We start from the raw sequence: 20869 nt of genomic DNA on the forward strand, positions 1-20869 counted from the left end.
TGTTGCGCTCATGGGAATGTCATTCCTTGAGCACCAGCCTACAGATGTCTTGAAATCAAGCGCAATTTGCACATGAAAATGTCATTGGATATCTCAACAATCATCAACAGCCATCTTCAGACCCACATATATTTCTACAATACACACACAAACAAACAAACAATTGGAGGGGTGGTCAATTGAAATAGGGTTTACGATCTGGCACTACACACACACACAACAGAAAGACAATACTCGCACCCACACCACAGTAGGTTGTATGAGAAATGTTTTATTTTTTTATTCAATTATGAGCCGTTCTCCTCTCTGATTAATGGAATGAATGAGAATCGGTAGGTTATTTACATGTTTCCAGACAGTCCCCCAAAATTCTGAAGAAAAGTGGAGGTGGTGAGGTGATAGAAGAAGCAGTTTTGTAGTGTAGAAAAAGCCATTATCTTGAAGGCGAGGACGGGGGAGGCCTCGCTGAGGGACACAAGCCATGTGTAGAGCCCTCCGTTGAACGAAGTCTATCAAAAAAAGTCCAATGGGTCAAGTCTGGACCTTCAGTTCCCATATCTACTATAGAACCGGCATCATTGCATTCTGGAAAAAAAACACTCAAGAATAGCCAGTACATTCCTCACGTGAAGCTGTGTTGTTTTCAAGTGAGGGCCTTTAAACATTTGGCAGGTGTAATAAACAAATGTTATGTTATTTAATATTTTTGCTATATTACTTCTAGTCATCTGTAGTTTTATGGGTTACATCGTTTTTTTCAAAATCGTGTAGGTTATCACATGATGTAAAGACAACTAGTCGGTTACTATAATAGGACACGGGAGGATTCTAGCTGCCATAGTGGCCCTTTCTGAGACTGCTCTCTAATCTAAAACATGGGTTTTACCTGGGCAGGGGAAGAGGTCTCTAGTCCTGGTACAGTAGAGACTAACTGCTCTGGGGTGAAGTTTCCCCCAGGTGCAGATCTAGGATCAGCTTCCCCTCCATCAATCCTAACCTTCACCATTGGGGAGAAAATGCTAAACTGACCCAAGATCAGAGTCTAGGGGCAACTTCACCTTACACCTCAAACTTGAAACAGGGATAATGTTTCACAATAGTGACACCCTGTTCATAATTTCACAGTTTAATCAATAATTGAGGTATTAGTTGTGGGGGAAAAGAGCATACCCATAGGTTCTTTAGAACCACAATAAGGGAGCACTGTATTAGAATAATTGTTTTTCTGATGTAGACTAATAATTTCTTTAAAAAAACATTTTTAAAGGAAGTGGTGGTAAAAGAAAACAAAAAAATATATATTTATATTTAAATATCTTTTATACTTTTTTATTTATATATGATTAAAAATGCAATCAAAATAATTCCCATAGTATTAGTGTTTAAGTAAAGTTCAATATAGACTTTTATTATAACAAAATAGGCAGTTTACGGAGGGTTAAATATATGTTAAAATCTCATTGTACAATAAAGTTGTTACATTTTTGCATCTGCATTTTGCTGACAAACCTAAGGACACCTAAAAATGGCAGTTCCTTACTTTTGCATCTGTAAAAGCACTCTCAAAAACAATTCAAACGATCAAAGACGGTCATTTAAACAGCAAGACACATCTTAAAAACTCTCCATAGTTCTTGCACTGATCTGGTCTCAAACTCAAGTTCTAGAGGGAAGTATGTGTTTTAGTAGAAGCGATATCACATTTTGCTCATGAAAATGTCAATATTATTCCAAGAATCAAACACACATGTAGGATGCAAACGAGAATTACAACTGTACAAACAGTAATGCTGTTTGCATCACACAGTTCTTGTTAAGAGCAGAGGTCAGCGTTAAACCCTTTGAATGGACACACTACATACACTCTACCCTCCAGGACTTGAGTTGAAGAACCCTATTCAATCAAGTGCCGCACAAGAAACATCTGTGTGCCGCTCAAAGACACACAATTCAATGGCTTTCTAACATGGATACACTGGTAAGGAGCGGGGGGGAAAGTGAATACGACTGTGTTCAAAAAAAATACGAGTACTATGATAAATATGTTGAAGGATGACGGTTGGAGGGTAAAAGAAAGTGGAAAAAAGGTACTAAAAAGACATGCTGTTAAAGCTATCACGTGCAACGTTTTGCTTTGTGTTTCCGCTACTTATAACCTAATGCCTGAACTTCCTTCGTCTTCGGTCGAAAAAAAACGACTTAAATAAGAGGTACTATTAAGCCGTGAGCCACTAAAAAGTTCTTTCACTTTCCTTTTTTCTTAGAAAGTCACCTCCTTTAAACATTAAGGGACTGTACCGTTTGAACAACATCATCTGCCCCTCTGTGCTTTGCTCTGCTGGTCTGGCTATTCGTTGTCAACATCACTGGCCGTCACTGTCACTTCTCGGTCACAGACTTAGGTCATGAGAGAAGCCTGGCAGAGGAGGGGGATTGAGGAAAAGGGGGGTGATAAGGTTCGGGCTGTTTTGGAGGTGGTAGGGTAGTGTTTCCAGTTTCAGCAGAACAGGGCATAAATCATAAATAAAAAGGAGAGGAGGACGACAGGGGAGTAGAAAGTGTTGTGACCTCTTCATAATTTCTCCTTGGATAGCACCCATATGAACGGGCCAGACTGTTCCTCTATGATCTGCTTGACTTGCTCATAGATCTCCTCCAAGGTGTCTCCTTGAACAATGGCTGAAACAGACACAAAAAAGGCTTATCATCCAATAGCCTTTATATGCATCTACTTGCAATGCTGTGTCTACTCTGTTGCTTTAATTGTAATTTATTTGCCTGTGAAGCCCCTTAAGAATTCCCTGTGTTAAAAAAGGGTGATACACACATAGAAATAAAGTAAACAATTAAATGTTAAACTAACCGTCCCATGTCATGCCAAGATCACAGAGAAATGGGTTAGTTTTTCACCTGTAAAATGCTCGGTGAACTCCTGCTCCAGCTTGGTGGCTCTGTCAAAGGTCTTCCTGCTCTGCTCCTCCGTCAGCCTCTTATTCATCTCCCTGATAGAAAGGGAGAGAACAGCACAGTGAAAACCCTGTACACAACAGTGTCTAGATCCAGGTACTAATTCTGGCAAGAACAACTAGCAATCCAAAACAAATGTAGAAAGATACACCGATACCAGACCTAAACTTCTTTCTTATTTTAAAAATGTTATTTGCAGATTGCATGACACAGGCTTTTGTGCCAGTTAAGCTCCAAACCGACAGAGCTAGTAGCAGCAACCATCAAGTCTGCTAAACTAAGCTGACAGTTGTACCAGGTGGATAAGCATCTAAAGCTGACAGAGAATCAGCTCCCACTCACATGATGTTCTCCACAGACTTGGGTTTGATGAAAACAGCGATGGGATGGAGCTGGGCCAGCTGCAGCCTCTTGATGGCGTTGCCTGACACATCCAGGATGCAGTGTTTGCCCTTAGGGAGGGGAACAGAGAAATCTGGTGGGTGCAGTGTTGTCACGATACAGAAACACAAACCAGACTGAACTCTATGATATGCTTTATGTAAAATATTGTTTGCTGTGCCGGAGTCAGGAGAAGTTGCCTAAGCTTCCGACTCTGGACCACATATGCACCCTGGCGATGGGGGTTCGAGCTCTGTCTTGGCCACCTTCTGTCTATACTATCGGTCTCCCTCTACATTTCCCACTGTACTGTCCCAATATTTGTTTTTGTTATGTGCTGTAGCTTGGAAAATAAAAGACATGACTTTGGGTGACAACATAAGGCATAACTCTCCTATTAACTGGAGCAGGATTTCACAGAGACCTGAATGAGCACCTTTGCTTAGTGAGTGAACCTAAAGTTAAACAATGGTGACCCCTTTTAGCTACCTAGGGTACATGTACACTAGCGGCCAAAAGTTTTAGAACACCTACTCATTCAAGGGTTTTCCTTTATTTGTACTATTTCCTATAGTGAAGAATAATAGTGAAGACATACAAACTATAAAATAACACATACGGAATCATGTAGTAACCAAAAAAGTGTTAAACAAATCCAAATATATTTGATATTCTTGAAATAGCCACCCTTTGCCTTGACGACAGCTTTGCACAATCTTGGTATTCTCTCAACCAACTTCACCTTGAATGCTTTACCAACAGTCTTGAAGGAGTTCCCACATATGCTGAGCACTTGTTTGTTGCGTTTCCATCACTCTGCAGTCTGACTCATCCCAAAACATCTCAATTTGGTTGAGGTTGGGGGATTGTGGGGGCCAGGTCATGTGATGCAGCACTCCATCACTCTCCTTCTTGGTAAAATAGCCCTTACACAGCCTGGAGGTGTACTGGGTCATTGTTCTGTTGAAAAACAAATGATAGTCCCCACGAACCCCAATCCAGTTGGGATGGCGTATCGCTGCAGAATGCTGTGGTAGCCATGCAGGTTAAGTGTGCCTTGAATTCGAAATAAATGTCACCAGCAAAGCACCCCCACACCATAACACCACATGCGGAGATCATCCGTTCACCCACACCGCGTCTCACAAAGACACGGCGGTTGGAACCAAAAATCTCCAATTTGGCCTCCACACCAAAGGATACATTTCCACCAGTCTAATGTCCATTGCTCGTGTTTCTTGGCCCAAGCAATTCTCTTCTTCTTATTGGTGTCCTTTAGTAGTGGTTTCTTTGCAGCAGACCATGAAAGCCTGATTCACACAGTCTCCTCTGAACAGCGGATTTTGAGCCAGTTTCATCATAACGCTTGATGGTTTTTGCGACTGCACGTGAAGAAACTTTCACAGTTCTTGAAATGTTCTGTATTGACTGACCTTCATGTCTTAAAGTAATGATGGACTGTCATTTCTCTTTGCTTATTTGAGCTGTTCATGCCATAATATGGACTTTTACCAAATAAGGCTATGTTCTGTATATCCCCCCCCCCCCCCCCACCTTGTCACAACACAACTGATTGGCTCAAACGCATTAAGGAAAGAAGTTCCACAAATTAACTTTTAAGAATGCACACCTGTTAATTGAAATGCAGGTGACTACCTCATGAAGCTAGTTTTGAGAACGCCAAGAGTGTGCAAAGCTGTTTGTTTCCAACCCGCCGTGTCTTTGTGAGACGCGGTGTGGGTGAACGGATGATCTCCGCATGTGTATTTCCCACCGTGCTGGTGACACACTATGATTTATTTAGAATTCAAGGCACACTTAACCAGCATGGCTACAACAGCATTCTGCAGACAAAACACCATCCCATCTGGTTTGGGCTTGGTGGGACTATCATTTGTTTTTCAACAGGACAATGACCCAACACACCTCCAGGCTGTGTATGGGCTATTTTACCAAGAAGGAGAGTGATGGAGTGCTGCATCAGATGACCTGGCCTCCACAATCCCCCGACCTCAATCAAATTTAGATGGTTTGGGATAAGTCGGACCGCACAGTGATGGAAACGCAGCCAACAAGTGCTCAGCATATGTGGGAACTCCTTCAAGACTGTTGGAAAAGCATTCCAGGTGTAGCTGGTTGAGAGAATGCCAACAGTGTGCAGAGCTGTCATCAAGGCAAAGGGTGGCTATTTGAAGAATCTGTTTAACTTTTTTGTTTACTACATGATTCCATATGTGTTATTTCATAGTGTTGATGTCTTCATTATTATTCTACAATGTAGAAAATAGTAAAAATATAGAAAAACCCTTGAATGAGTAGGTTTTCTAAAACATTTACCGCTAGTGTGTCTATGCATATTCCTAAAAATCTAAGGGCATATTTATCAACTGGAAATTACTGGGCATCTTACAGACTGTTGATTTTAAGGCTGAACACACTCAAGCCTGTTACATCCAGGGTGGGAAAAAAACCGCCTTGGTTGAAAGTACGTCAATACAACCAGAAACGGCTGTTTTTTTCAACCAGTTTTGCCTGCTGTGGTGGGACTGCAGACAGTGAAGAAGTTCCGTTAAGGATGGCCTTCTATTCTGTTCACGTACCTTCTCTGCCACCTCACGCACCGACTGTACGCTGGTCCCGTACAGGTGGTTGTTGTACTGGCCCGCCTCGATAAACTTGTGGTCCTGGATGTCCTTCTCCATCTGCTCCCTGGACACCACAAAGTGGTAGTCCCTGGTGTCCACCTCATAGTCCCGCTTAGGTCTGGTTGTGTCTGGGGGGAAAGGAAAGGACCAGTGTTAGACGTATGGCGGGAACTCCCTCTTTCCCATCTTTACATTAATCCAATGCTTTTAAATGTGTGGGGAAGAGTGCAAAAGTCCCAAATTGCACTCTATATTGCACTACTTTTGAACAGAGTATAAAAGAGTGCCATTTGGGATGCATATTTTGTGAGAATTAATGAGAAGAGATCAACTCAGACTGTGATGACTGCGTTAATCAGACTGCGTGACCAAATGGTTGGCCTGCAAGTAGAAACATTTCCTATTTTTACCATGAACAATGTATAAAGAGAAAATTACCATTGTAATGAATGGTGCACGTTTTCTCAGCCACAACTTGTGTTTGAGGAAATAAATAACCTGTAAAAGCGCTGTCTTTTACCACGGCAAACACGTAAGACAAGTAACATTACACTCACGGGGAACACAGGACCCAAATTTGTCGGGGAACTCCGATATCAGGTCGTCGTTTACCCGATCCTTCATGGGACCAAGAATAATCACTGGACGGGTGTAGTTCACTGATGGGAGAACAAAAACCCAACCGCTAACATTGTGTTTGAAAAATCCAAACACAGTCCAGCAATTTGGAAAAACATCACACTTCTAACTGACGTAAATTGTGTTTTCACACACCAACGCCTCCTGAAGCTTTACACATTGAAATCAAATGTAATTTAAATATTAACAAGGCACCAAAGGTATTTGACTGTGATGGAGAAAAAGAAGCTCACCTTCCTGTTGACTGATTGGCTCGTACGACAGCACGTACTCCTCTTGACCACCTGAGAACAACGAGTGACCACAGAAGAACCATGCTTTCCATCACACAAGAGTACAGAAAATAATTCCACTTTGATACTGTTCTGTATATATCTATGTTGTTTGTTTTATGCTATGCAAGTGACGTAGCAAGTAGCTTTGTCATTTTTTTTTATTTTTTATTTTTTAAACATTTGTAGGCTTTTTGAATGGTCTCCAGCTCAAAAACTTAATGAAAGGTATCTGGCAGAAGAAAATTTATCCACAAACACGACTATAATTTGTTATATATCTTATATGACCGTGTTTTCAAGAATTTGATAATATAATCGTCAAGCCCATTCAATAGATCAGGGACATGAAAATGAAAGTACGACATAGGAATGCGTCACTTTCACACGGTATTGAAATTACTATTTGAAACCACAAGCTTGGTATATATATATATGTGTGTTAGCTGACAACGTCAAAAAAGATGTGCACTCTTCCATGGGGCAAACGTCATTGTGCTGTTCTGATTCTGGATGGTTAGGTTGCTAGCAAGAATGACAAGAAACTGCCATGTGAGAAATCATTAGTGGCTCGTTTCAGCTTGTTATTGATACCATGCCTTGTTCTGAGGTGTTTTAACGGATTTTGTGTCAATGCTAATATGGCTAGAATTCGCTAGCTAGCTAACAAACAACTGTAACAATGTATTTGAGAGACAAGCACTCATTGTAAAAATGTATTTATGTTTTCAAAAACATAGAAATATAGCTTAAATGTTGTCAACAATCTAAGCCAGCCCAGTCTGTTTTGGCCCTTAGCTGCGCAAGCCTCGGTTTTGTTGCTAAACAACCAACCCGTCTATACAGTGGGGCAAAAAAGTATTTAGTCAGCCACCAATTCTGCAAGTTCTCCCACTTAAAAAGATGAGAGGCCTGTAATTTTCATCATAGGTACACTTCAACTATGACAGACAAAATGAGAAAAAAAATCCAGAAAATCACATTGTAGGATTTTTAATGAATTTATTTGCAAATTATGGTGGAAAATAAGTATTTGGTCACCTACAAACAAGCAAGATTTCTAGCTCTCACAGACCTGTAACTTCTTCTTTAAGAGGCTCCTCTGTCCTCCACTCGTTACCTGTATTAATGGCACCTGTTTGAACTTGTATAAAAGACACCTGTCCACAACCTCAAACAGTCACACTCCAAACTCCACTATGGCCAAGACCAAAGAGCTGTCAAAGGACACCAGAAACAAAATTGTAGACCTGCACCAGGCTGGGAAGACTGAATCTGCAATAGGTAAGCAGCTTGGTTTGAAGAAATCAACTGTGGGAGAAATTATTAGGAAATGTGAGACATACAAGACCACTGATAATCTCCCTCGATCTGGGGCTCCACGCAAGATCTCACCCCGTGGGGTCAAAATGATCACAAGAACGGTGAGCAAAAATCCCAGAACCACACGGGGGGACCTAGTGAATGACCTGCAGAGAGCTGGGACCAAAGTAACAAAGCCTACCATCAGTAACACACTACGCCGCCAGGGACTCAAATCCTGCAGTGCCAGACGTGTCCCCCTGCTTAAGCCAGTACATGTCCAGGCCCGTCTGAAGTTTGCTAGAGAGCATTTGGATTATCCAGAAGAAGATTGGGAGAATGTCATATGGTCAGATGAAACCAAAATATAACTTTTTGGTAAAAACTCAACTCGTCGTGTTTGGAGGACAAAGAATGCTGAGTTGCATCCAAAGAACACCATACCTACTGTGAAGCATGGGGGTGGAAACATCATGCTTTGGGGCTGTTTTTCTGCAAAGGGACCAGGACGACTGATCCGTGTAAAGGAAAGAATGAATGGGGCCATGTATCGTGAGATTTTGAGTGAAAACCTCCTTCCATCAGCAAGGGCATTGAAGATGAAACGTGGCTGGGTCTTTCAGCATGACAATGATCCCAAACACACCGCCCGGGCAACGAAGGAGTGGCTTCGTAAGAAGCATTTCAAGGTCCTGGAGTGGCCTAGCCAGTCTCCAGATCTCAACCCCATAGAAAATCTTTGGAGGGAGTTGAAAGTCCGTGTTGCCCAGCAACAGCCCCAAAACATCACTGCTCTAGAGGAGATCTGCATGGAGGAATGGGCCAAAATACCAGCAACAGTGTGTGAAAACCTTGTGACGACTTACAGAAAACATTTGACCTGTACCCAACAAAGGGTATATAACAAAGTATTGAGATAAACTTTTGTTATTGGCCAAATACTTATTTTCCACCATAATTTGCAAATAAATTCATTAAAAATCCCACAATGTGATTTTCTGGATTTTTTTTTCTCATTTTGTCTGTCATAGTTGAAGTGTACCTATGATGAAAATTACAGGCCTCTCTCATCTTTTTAAGTGGGAGAACTTGCACAATTGGTGGCTGACTAAATACTTTTTTGCCCCACTGTAGCTCTTGATCCTAGAATGATTTTCCTTGGTCCTAGAATGAGAGGTTTGGAGCAATGGTATGGGCGAGAGTTTGATCAGAGGATCATTGACTTTATTCAAATATATTTGGTTGGAGGTCATGTTGAACGAACATATGGCTAAAGTACACAAGAGCTGAGCAGTAAGTGATCTCTTTAATTCCGCAAAACAATGGTTGCACCACAAATGACATCCTATTCCCTACATAGTGCACTACTTGCCCTAAGGGCCCTGGTTAAAAGTAGTGCACTATATTGGGAATTCATGACCTCGGCCAAGACTTGCTTTTTTCAAACTCTTCTGAAAAAGTAGAGAACACCAGCAGTGTCGCAGTGAAATGTAATGTCCAGGAATAATGCAAGCTATAAAAACTGGTAGATGGGTCCAATGGTCCAGGATATGGCTACAACATTCCTGTGTTATGAGTCTGACCAACATTTATGTTCATACACAATGTGTTCAGAAGATTAAAATAGCAGATTAGACATGAGCACATTCAAAATGACACGCACACACACTAGAGGTCTTTACGGGTCCAAAAAGTTGGAAATGGATCAATGGCTTTCCCATCCGACCGCATATACATAAATTAATAAAAAAAACCTGAGACCTGTTTTTCCAAATGGACCCGAGAACAGTCACACACGTTACAAAAAGGCCAGTAAAAAAAAAGTTATAAATAAATTAAAACTGTTCCTTGTATTTCGATGTCTAGCATATTCAAAACGTTACAGCCTATTGTTTATACTTTCCTAAAATATTAATTGTCCATCTGTCAGAGATCTGAGCGCTAAATGCGTCAGGGTGCATAGGCTTAGATGTCCACTGTATGATATTAATATTCAGAAAATAAATATAAAGGAAGAGAAGCTTAGGGATTTAAAAAAATCTGAGTGGCAACGGATACAGAGTTCTGGCAAAAAATATGGATAATTCTGCGCATGTGCAGGATAATTTTTTTACCTAGCTGAGTGCCCACTCCGCCTTACGTACTTGCTGTGCTGAGTGCTACGCTGCCGTTCCCCACCTTCTTGATCATCTTTGTCTGGTCACTGGTGTTGCATACAAACTTCATGTTGTACACAAATCTATTGCATTCTCTCATTAGCCTATTAAGCATAAGCACGATTTCCTACAAACCTCATGTTTTACACAAAGCTGTTCGAACTAAAGCATTTCATGCCTCAGTAAGCATAAGCGCGATTTCATGTTCTTTTTTCAGGAGGGGAGTAGGCATGACCTAACATTTTTAGAAGCCTTAGACCAGAACCTTGATACTGTTTGACATCTAAGTTTGAACATTAGTCATGAAGATTAGGTTAATTCTTTTTTTCAAAACTTGCATCGCTAGACTGCCTGTTTGTGTCATGCTTGTTTGCAATACTGACAAAGTTTGTACGAACATGTCGATAATGTATTTTGTGTAAAACATGTCAAATGAACTGCAAGTTTTAAAGGAACCGGTTGACTGTCTTTTAGCTAGCTAGATATTTTTTATGGTCTGAATTTGCACTAAGAATCGTTAGCTAAAAGACAGTCAACCGGTTCCTTTAAAAATCATGCATCTATTGACATGTTTTACACAAAATACATTATTGACATGTTCATACAAACTGTGTGTGACACAGGCAGTGCAGCGATTTCATGTTCTTCTTAGCTGCGGAGTTACATGCAGCTATTTACTCTCGCCACGATATCAGCATATATGGCATAACTATGGAACCAGGCAATGCAAAACGAACTCGCCCATTGTCAGACTATTTTCTCTGGTCCGGATACATGCTCGACTGCCTAGAATCTTCAGCTACCCATAGGTGGAACGCAGCAAGACAGCAATCATTGGCTATGCTGCGCAGCGGGCAAACAGGCAGTCAAATAGTCTTATTTTTTTCAGGAACCTACGATATGGCAGCAACTATAAAGATTAGCCTACATCATCACACAAAACACTGATTGTTTTTTCTCCTAAGTGTTACAACGATTTATATCACTTCACTGCAACATTACGTCAAAAGGGCGGTCCTTAGGAAAATATTTATCCTGCTCGACTGCTTCACGGTACAGACATGCCAAAGCAATCGCTGAATTTGTCTCGGGCAGGCGGATCTAAATACATAGCTTTCACAGCTCTACGATAAAGAATGCGACCTACACACTTCCTTAAACATAAAATAAGTAAAGAAGTAATTTTGTGTGCCTTTGCGAGACAGAGAAAGAGATGGAGATATGCCGGCGGCATGTTCCAGACACGACATGCATTTCTTTATCCTACTACTCTTATAGCCTACACATATGAGGCTCTATAAAATCTGCGGTGCGGAGAAGGTGGACGGAATCACGGAATCCAGACATTTAAACGGAATTCAACAATATTAAAAACAGTATTGAACTTAGCAGAGAATCAACTAAATGTATTGACAATTCATTAATCAGCTCCAGTTTGGCGCCAGAGGGTATGGCTGCCATTTTACGGGCTCCTAAACAACTATGCCATACAACTTATTTTGTACATAATGTTGCTGCTACCATCTCTTATGACCGCAAAGAGCATCTGGATATCAGAACAGCGATTACTTACCTCGAACTGGACAACATTTTTTTCTTTAATGAGTCCGAGGTGAAGGATATATGCTTCTCCGAGACCAGGCCCAAATCCCCGTCATTCGCATTAAGAAAAGATGGAAATACAGAGGGCGGAGATCTGGGTGCCTTGTGAGAATTAGTCGGCTAGTAGGTAACCCGCCTCTACCATCTGTTCCATTGGCCAATGTGCAATCACTGGAGAATAAACTGGATGATCTCCGTTTGAGAATATCCTACCAACGGGACATTAAAAACGGTAATATCTTATGTTTCACCGAGTCGTGGCTGAACGACGACACGGATAATATACAGTTGGCTGGGTTTTCGTGCATCGGCAGGACAGAACAGCTACGTCTGGTAAGTAGAGGGGTGGGAGTGTGTGTGTCTATTTGTCAATAACAGCTGGTGCACGATATCTAATATTAAGGAAGTCTCAAGGTATTGCTCGCTTGAGGTAGAGTACCTCATGATAAGCTGTAGACCACACTATTAACCAAGAGAGTTTTCAACTATATTATTCGTAGCCGTCTATTTACCACCACAAAACCATGCTGGCACTAAGACCACACTCAATGAGCTGTATAAGGCCATAAGCAAACAAGAAAATGCTCATCCAGAAGCGGCGCTCCTAGTGTCCGGGAATTTTAATGCTGGATAACTTAAATCCATTTTTACCTAATTTCGACCAGCATGTCACATGTGCAACCAGAGGAAAGAAAACTCTAGACCACCTAGAGTTGCGGCTTTCAAGGAGTGGGACACTACTCCGGATGCTTATAAGAAATCCCGCTATGCCCTCCAACGAATCATCAAACAGACAAAGCGTCAATACAGGACTAAGATTGAATCCTACTACACCGGCTCTGATACTCGTCGGGTGTGGCAGGGCTTGCAAACTATTACTGACTACTAAGGGAAACCCAGCCGCAAGCTGCCCAGTGACGCGAGCCTACCAGACGAGCTAAATGGCTTTTATGCTCGCTTCGAGGCAAGCAACACTAAAGCATGTATGAGAGCACCAGCTGTTACGGACGACAGTGTGATCACGCTCTCCATAGCCGATGTGAGAAATACCATTAAACAGGACAACATACACAAGGCCACGGGGCCAGACAAGGCCACGGGGCCAGATTACCTGGACGTGTACTCAGAGCATACGTGGACCAACTGGCAAGTGTCTTCACTGACATTTTCAACCTCTTCCTGACCGAGTCTGTAATACCTATATGGTTCAAGCAGACCACCATAGTCCCTGTGCACAAGAAAGCAAAGGTAACCTTCCTAAATTACTATCGCCCTGTAGCACTCACATCGGTAGCCATTAAGTGCTTTGAAAGAATGGTTATGACACACATCAACACAATCATCCCGGAAACCCTAGACCCACTCCAATTCGCATCACCAATAAATTATCATGGTTCAAACACACCAAGACAGTCGTGAAGAAGGCACGACAACACATTTTCCCCCTCAGGAGATTGAAAAGATTTGCCATGGGTCCCCACATCCACAAAATGTTATATAGCTGCACCATTGAGAGCATCTTGACCGGTTGCATCACCGCCTGGTATGGCAACTGCTTGGCATCCGACCGTAAGGCGCTACAGAGGGTAGTGTGTATGGCCCAGTACATCACTGGGGCCAAGCTTCCAGCCAATCCAGACCTACAGTGGCTTACGAAAGTATTCACCCCCTTGGCATTTTTCCTATTTTGTTGCCTTACAACCTGGAATTAAAATAGATTTTTGGGGGGTTTGTATCATTTGATTTACACAACATGCCTACCACTTTGAAGATGCAAAATATTTTTTCTTGCGAAACAAACAAGAAATAAGACAAAAAACTTGAGCGTGCATAACTATTCACCCACCCAAAGTCAATTCTTTGTAGAGCCACCTTTTGCAGCAATTACAGCTAAAAGTCTCTTGGGTATGTCTCTATAAGCTTGGCACATCTAGCCACTGGGATTTTTGCCCATTCTTCAAAGGAAAACTGCTCCAGCTCCTTCAAGTTGGATGGGTTCCGCTGGAGTACAGCAATCTATAAGTAATACCACAGATTCTCAATTGGATTGAGGTCTGGGCTTTGACTAGGCCATTCCAAGACATTTAAATGTTTCCCCTTAAACCACTTGGGTGTTGCTTTAGCAGTCATGCAATAAAACGCAAATGAATTACTTAAAAATCATACAATGTGATTTTCTGGATTTTTGATTCCGTCTCTCACAGTTGAAGTGTACCTATGATCAAAATTACAGACCTCTACATGCTTTGTAAGTAGGAAAACCTGCAAAATCGGCAGTGTATCAAATACTTGTTCTCCCCACTGTATATTGCACACAGGTGTACTTTATTTAACTAATTATGTGACTTCTGAAGGTAATTGGTTGCACCAGATCTTATTTTGGGGCTTCATAGCAAAGGTGGTGAATACATATGCAAGCACCACTTTCCGTTTTTTATTTTTGGGAATTTTTTGAAACAAGTAATTTTTTTCATTTCACTTCACCAATTTGGACTATTTTGTGTATGTCCATTACATGAAATCCAAATAAAAATACATTTAAATTACAGGTTGTAATGCAACAAAATAGGAAAAATGCCAAGGGGTTGAATACTTTTGCAAGCACTGTATATACTAGGCGGTGTCAGAGGAAGGCCCAACTTCCGCACCTTTGGCCACGTTTCAGGGAAGTCAAAAGACACAGACATTATTAGCAGACATAGAGTACGCCTTGAATGGCTACTCGAACGCTACAGATACTGACAGGCTTCACCTGTTGAAGCGAATGTCGAATAGACACGTGACAAGGTTAATCCGTCTAAAACAGCAACACGTGCCAAACGACTACGCAAACCTTGCCACAGTTTTGAAAATAGAATTCAGTGGTTTCCAATTCGCAAACACGACAGCTCGCTGGTTAAGACTGTCAAACAAGCTCGGAATGAACTACCACAAGCGTAGGCTTCGTTCAGCTTACTTTGGCCTACTCACTGAAACAGAAATGTAAGAGCTATTACCATTCAAACAAATGTTTCTGTCGAACATGTATCCCAACTTCATTAACTACTTGGGCCCTACAGCCCACGTTGGTTTGCCAATCTCAGAACTCAGAGAGCTTGCAAGCACAGCTTTTGATGCATCAAAATTGAGCCGCGCGAAGAGCCCTGACATCTCAGTTTTCAATATTGAACAGGAGCACTCACTCCAGTTAGAGGGTGCATTATCAGGGATAGGAAAGTTGAGAGATGATGCACAACAACGGTATCTACCACAAAATCACAATACCAACAACGTCGCAAGCGAAATGACTACCACTACAATCAACCTGATCGCTACGTTCCTACACCCAACCCACACAAAGTAAAAGGTAACAAAGGGTTCAATGACGATCAAACTGAAGACAAATGTTCTCAAAAAATTCTGTTAAGTACAGAAACGCAAACATTTTGAGAAAGAGGAAAAAGATAAGTCGCCATGACTAGGCTTGGATTTTCCGGAGAACAGCTCCACCAAAATTAACACCACTAGCGAGGATGTAAACTATCACTCAAAACCCTATCCAGGGCCCACTCGATCAAGAAACAAGCCCACGGGCTTTGACTTTAGACTCAGATACCAGTGTTGCGACAAGGCAAACATCGCAAAAGCCAATTCCACTCAAACTCCGATAAGTCGATCTGTTTTCACCATGAATACAAATAACACATCACGCCGTTGCGAACAATCACTCCACTTTGTGGAGATTATGACCACAAAACGCATCTCTGAAAGTCGCTACCTGGAAACAGTCCTGGAGTACTGCTTAACCCATGATGCGCTAATTGATTCGGGCTCGACAATATCGATCATCTCTCAAACATTATTTAATGATTTCAAAAGGGCTGTGAACCCAGCCCTTTAAGTTAAAAATGGAACGCTGCGACACTAAACTTCGAGGTTTCACTCGATTACCTCGCCTCTCACAATGAGACTCATGCTGAAACTACACTTCCAAATGTATCGCTTGTTCACTGTATGTTACCAGCCTCGAAACTGAACCCCTGCTACTCGGAGCAGACTTGATGGATCATTTGGTCGCACTGATGGATTGGAAAAACAACCAATTGTGATCACAAGTAACCGTGCCGTCTCCACTGACCACATTGCCTTCTCCTAACTCTGACTGCAACACAGTCATCCACAAGGAGTATCTGAAGACAGGACCCCTTGGGAAAAATTTATTTCGATACCTCTTGGTACAGAGTCTGACTCAAGCAGATATTATGATATCTTGTCAAATTCAATCAGCAAACCTGATATACTATTCTTTTCATTTCGAGTGAGCAACTTCCCGCCTCCTTGGAGTCATGCGATACTGTAGCTGAGATTAACTTATTTTGTCCTTCAAACACTTCCTCAAGCACTGCACTCGTCTAAGGAAACAAAGCATCAACGTTTAGAGTGGACTCTGCTTCCAATGATACATTTTGCGCTTTGAGGGGGACTGAAATCCCTTCAAATGAACGGTGTCAGGTCCGCCACTGACCCATTGACTCCAGCTGGTGAAACACTGTGCGATATCGGCGAAAGATATCCTCATCTCAGTTTGCAGGTATTGGAACAGTAGCCACACGTGGACGTTGTGGTGAATGGCAGGCCATGACAGCCACTGAGCGTTTTGAAGCACAAACACCAGGAGATTTGGTTTAAAAGTTACAGCCAATCTACTAACAACACGGCTGCTGACAACTTGTACAAAGGGTCCAACTTTTTCGTTTGTGCCTCGGACACCAACACCAACCGCTGGTGGGGGGAATACTGGAACAATATTTCTAACATAGAACGTGGGGAATGGTCAGAGGCGACCTAAAATAACACTAATATCGGTTTGGTTGTTATTTTGTGATGTCATTCAAAATGTTAAAAAGGAAATACTGTTACTTGAAAAGTATACACACTACATGTAAGAAGTGTCCATCCTCTGCGTTGTGCATGCTACAGTGGTTCTTCCTTTAGAAGTTGCGTCGTACTCCAGCACAGCATGCGGACTGCCTCAGAATTCTATGGCACGTTATTTAAGTGTTGTTGCCATCAATGCTAGCTAGTGCTAGTTTGACCACCAGAGGGCATCTTTGAGAAGCATTTGACTGTTTTAAATATTGGCTGTACTAGCAAATTTAAAACAGTTTTTTTGTAATAACATAGTATATGAGATAGATTTTAAGTAGCTTAATTAATTTGATTAATATTATGGTGTTTCTATTCCAAGAAAAACAAAACCCCCTGGGTTTCCGTCAGGAAAATATGGAGCTTTACAACATGACTCCTCTTTAAATCTGCGTATTTCTCCAAAGCTCAGTTGTCCTGAGTCTGCACAACACTCCCCGTCAGTCCATTTAATTGGTACTACATGGTAATGTAAAAGTTTTTTTAGTGATACAGTACGTAATATAGCAAGTAAAAAAATAAAAACTTGGATCACACATCTGATTATTCATTATGAATAGGATTTATTTGATTTGTTTACATTCTTCGTTGTAACCACAATGTCACAAATAATTGAACACACACAACATGAGCAGATTAACTTGGTCAAAAAATGTATATATTAACTTCTCTAGGGTAGGGGGCAGCATTCGGAATTTTGGATGAAAAGCATGCCCAAATTAAACTGCCTGCTTCTCGGGCCCAGAATATATGATATGAATATAACTGGTAGATTTGGATAGAAAACACTCTAAAGTTTCCAAACCTGTTACAATAGTGTCTGTGAGTATAATAGAACTGATTTCGCAGGCGAAAACCTGAGAAAAATCCATTCTGGAAGTAGTTTTTTTGTTGTAGTTTTCTATTCAATGCCATTACAGTATCCATTGATTTAGGACTCAAATTTTTCAGGCTTGTATTCTGAAAAATGAGGAAGTAAGAGCAGTCTGAATGAGTGGACCCTAAAGTGTCACAGAGCTTTTTCATGTGCACGACCGAGAGAGTGCCTTTCTTGTTTACCTTTTATATTGACGTTATTGTCCGGTTGAAATATTATCGATTATTTAGGCTAAAAACAACATGAGGATTGAATATAAACATTGTTTGACATGTTTCTATGAACTTTACGGATACAATTTGGATTTTTTGTCTGCCTGTTTTGACTGCGTTTGAGCCTGTGGATTACTGAAGAAAACGCGCAAACAAAACGGAGGTTTTTGGATATAAAGAGACTTTATCGAACAAAAGGAACATTTATTGAGTAAATTAATGTCTGCTGAGTGCAATCATATGAAGATCATCAAAGGTAAGGGATTAATTTAATCTCTATTTCTGACTTGTGTAACTCTTCTACTTGGCTGGTTACTGTTTGTAATGATTTGTCTGCTGGGCTATGTTCTCAAATAATCGTAAGGTATGCTTTCGCCGTAAAGCATTTTTAAAATCTGACACCGTGGTTGGATTCACAAGAAGTGAATCTTTAAACCTATGTAAAATATGTTTTGTTTTCTGAATTTTTACAATGAGTATTTCTGTATTTGAATTTGGCACACAGCAGTTTCACTGGCTGTTGAAGTTTCACTGGCTGCTCACGTACCCAAGAGAGGTTAAAGACTATCAGACTGAAAACTCCTCCGTTCATTTATGAACAGATAGTCAATTTGTGCCACAGTTTAGACTACTGATAGATCAGCAATATTTTGGAGACAATTTTGTTTTCAAATAACAGAAAGTTAGTGGTTGTAATCTGAATAAAGGGAAAAAGGCCATTCTTGAAATGGGGTGAGACAATACACCCTTTTATTTTTGTCTGGTTTGCCATTCTAAATAAAACGTAATATTTTTTGCTCATATAATTGAAACAGGTCGCTAGGTATAGGCAAAACCATAAGCAAATAGGTAAACTGTGATATGACTAAAGAGTTAATTAGGGTGCTTTTTCCACAAATAGATAGGTATTTTCATCAAGGACACATTGTTTGCAGAGTCCACAAACAGGAGGTGGAGTTCCAGAGCTCACAGGTGAGCCTGGCATGGATTGTGACTCCATCTCGTTCCTCGCCCTCTTCAAAGCATCATTCTCTGCCTGACTCTCCGCCAATGCCGCCTGATGTGACTCTCCGCAAATAACACCTGGCTCTGGACCAATGCATCAACTGATTCATTTTACAATCCCGGCTAAACCGATTTAATTAAGGGTTTCAGTTCAAAATATGGCGCTGTACAACGGGACCGGTCGAGAGTACTGTAGGCCAAAACTACTAAGTGACAGCAAGTGAAGAGAAAAATAATCCTAACATTTCCAAATAAAAATCTGATTGATTTATCAAGACCAGTCCCCATGCTCTGTCATCCAGTAATAATAATAATCGTTGGATAACAGATCGGCTCTCGGAACTCATTAAGAGACGGCTTCTATTTTCAATGTAAACATTAATTCATAATGTTAAACCCATAGTTTTTAGGCCTGCAGCAGGAAACAGAAAATTGCGTGTCAATTCATAAACCATGTGCCATGGAATCGGTACATTGAAAATCTGTTCCCTTTTCAGGACCCTGTCTTTCAAAGATAATTAGTAAAAATCCAAATACCTTCACAGATCTTCAATGTAAAGAGTTTAAACACTGTTTCCCATGTTTGTTCAATGAACCATAAACAATTAATGAACATGCACCAGTGGAACGGTCGTTAAGACACTAACATCTTATAGATGGTAGAAAATTAAGGTCACAGTTATGAAAACTTAGTAGAAAGGCCTCTTTAGTGTCCTGACTCTGAAAAACACCAAAAGAAAGATGCCCAGGGTCCCTGCTCATCTGCGTGAATGTGCCTTAGGCATGCTGCAAGGAGACATGAGGACTGCAGATGTGGCCAGGGCAATAAATTGCATTATCCGTACTGTGAGACGCCTAAGACAGAGCTACAGGGAGACAGGACGGACAGCTGATCGTCCTCGCAGTGGCAGACCACATGTTACAACACCTGCACAGGATCGGTACATCCGAACATCACACCTGCGGGACAGGTACAGGATGGCAACAACAACTGCCCGAGTTACACCAGGAACGCACAATACCTCCATCAGTGCTCAGACTGTCCGCAATAGGCTGAGAGAGGCTGGACTGAGGGCTTGTAGGCCTGTTGTAAGGCAGGTCCTCACCAGACATCACCGGCAACAATGTCGCCTATGGGCACAAACCCACCGTCGCTGGACCAGACAGGACTGGCAAAAAGTGCTCTTCATTGATGAGTCGCGGTTTTGGCTCACCAGGGGTGATGGTCAGATTCACATTTTCCGTCGAAGGAATGAGCGTTACACCTTGACTTTGTTGTCCTTAAGCCATTTTGACACAACTTTGGAAGTATGCTTGGGGTCATTGTCAATTTGGAAGACCCATTTGCGACCCAGCTTTAACTTCCTGACTGATGTATTGAGATGTTGTTTCAATATATCCACATAACTTTCCATCCTCATGATGCCATCTATTCTGTGAAGTGCACCACTCCCTCCTGCAGCAAAGCACCCCCACAACATGATGCTGCCACCCCCGTGCTTCACATTTGGGATGGTTTTCTTCGGCTTGCAAGCATCCCCCTTTTTCCTCCAAACATAACGGTGGTCATTATGGCCAAACAGTTCTATTTTTGGTTCATCAGACCAGAGGATATTTCTCCAAAAAGTACGATCTTTGTCCCCATATGCAGCTGCAAACCGTAGTCTGTATTTTTTATGGCAGTTTTGGAGCAGTGGCTTCTTCCTTGCTGAGCGGCCATTCAGGTTATGTCGATATAGGACTCGTTTTACTGTGGATATAGATACTTTTGTACCTATTTCCTCCAGCATCTTCACAAGGACCTTTGCTGTTGTTCTGGGATTGATTTGCACTTTTCGCACCAAAGTACGTTCATCTCTAGGAGACAGAACGCGTCTCCTTCCTGAGCGGTATAATGGCTGCGTGG

The 20869-nt window shown here is 41.5% G+C and overlaps 1 protein-coding gene across 20 annotated transcripts in view; it reads right to left on the reverse strand.

Annotated features, from left to right (window-relative positions):
• Positions 1-251: 251 nt before the first annotated feature.
• The window catches only part of LOC139551227 (disks large homolog 1-like), a 279300-nt gene continuing 258682 nt past the window's right edge, over positions 252-20869 (reverse strand). For all 20 annotated transcript variants that reach the window (XM_071362713.1, XM_071362704.1, XM_071362706.1 and 17 more), the window contains 6 exons: positions 6866-6916; positions 6551-6652; positions 5949-6121; positions 3310-3419; positions 2911-3002; positions 252-2679 (listed from right to left, as the gene is read on the reverse strand). In XM_071362713.1, the coding sequence (XP_071218814.1) occupies positions 2573-2679; positions 2911-3002; positions 3310-3419; positions 5949-6121; positions 6551-6652; positions 6866-6916 (635 nt within the window). In that variant the 3' untranslated portion in view covers positions 252-2572. The remainder of the gene's footprint in view (positions 2680-2910; positions 3003-3309; positions 3420-5948; positions 6122-6550; positions 6653-6865; positions 6917-20869) is intronic.

The sequence above is a fragment of the Salvelinus alpinus genome, chromosome 23 (assembly GCF_045679555.1).
Source record: "Salvelinus alpinus chromosome 23, SLU_Salpinus.1, whole genome shotgun sequence".
In the NCBI taxonomy this organism is placed as follows: Eukaryota; Metazoa; Chordata; class Actinopteri; order Salmoniformes; family Salmonidae; genus Salvelinus; species Salvelinus alpinus.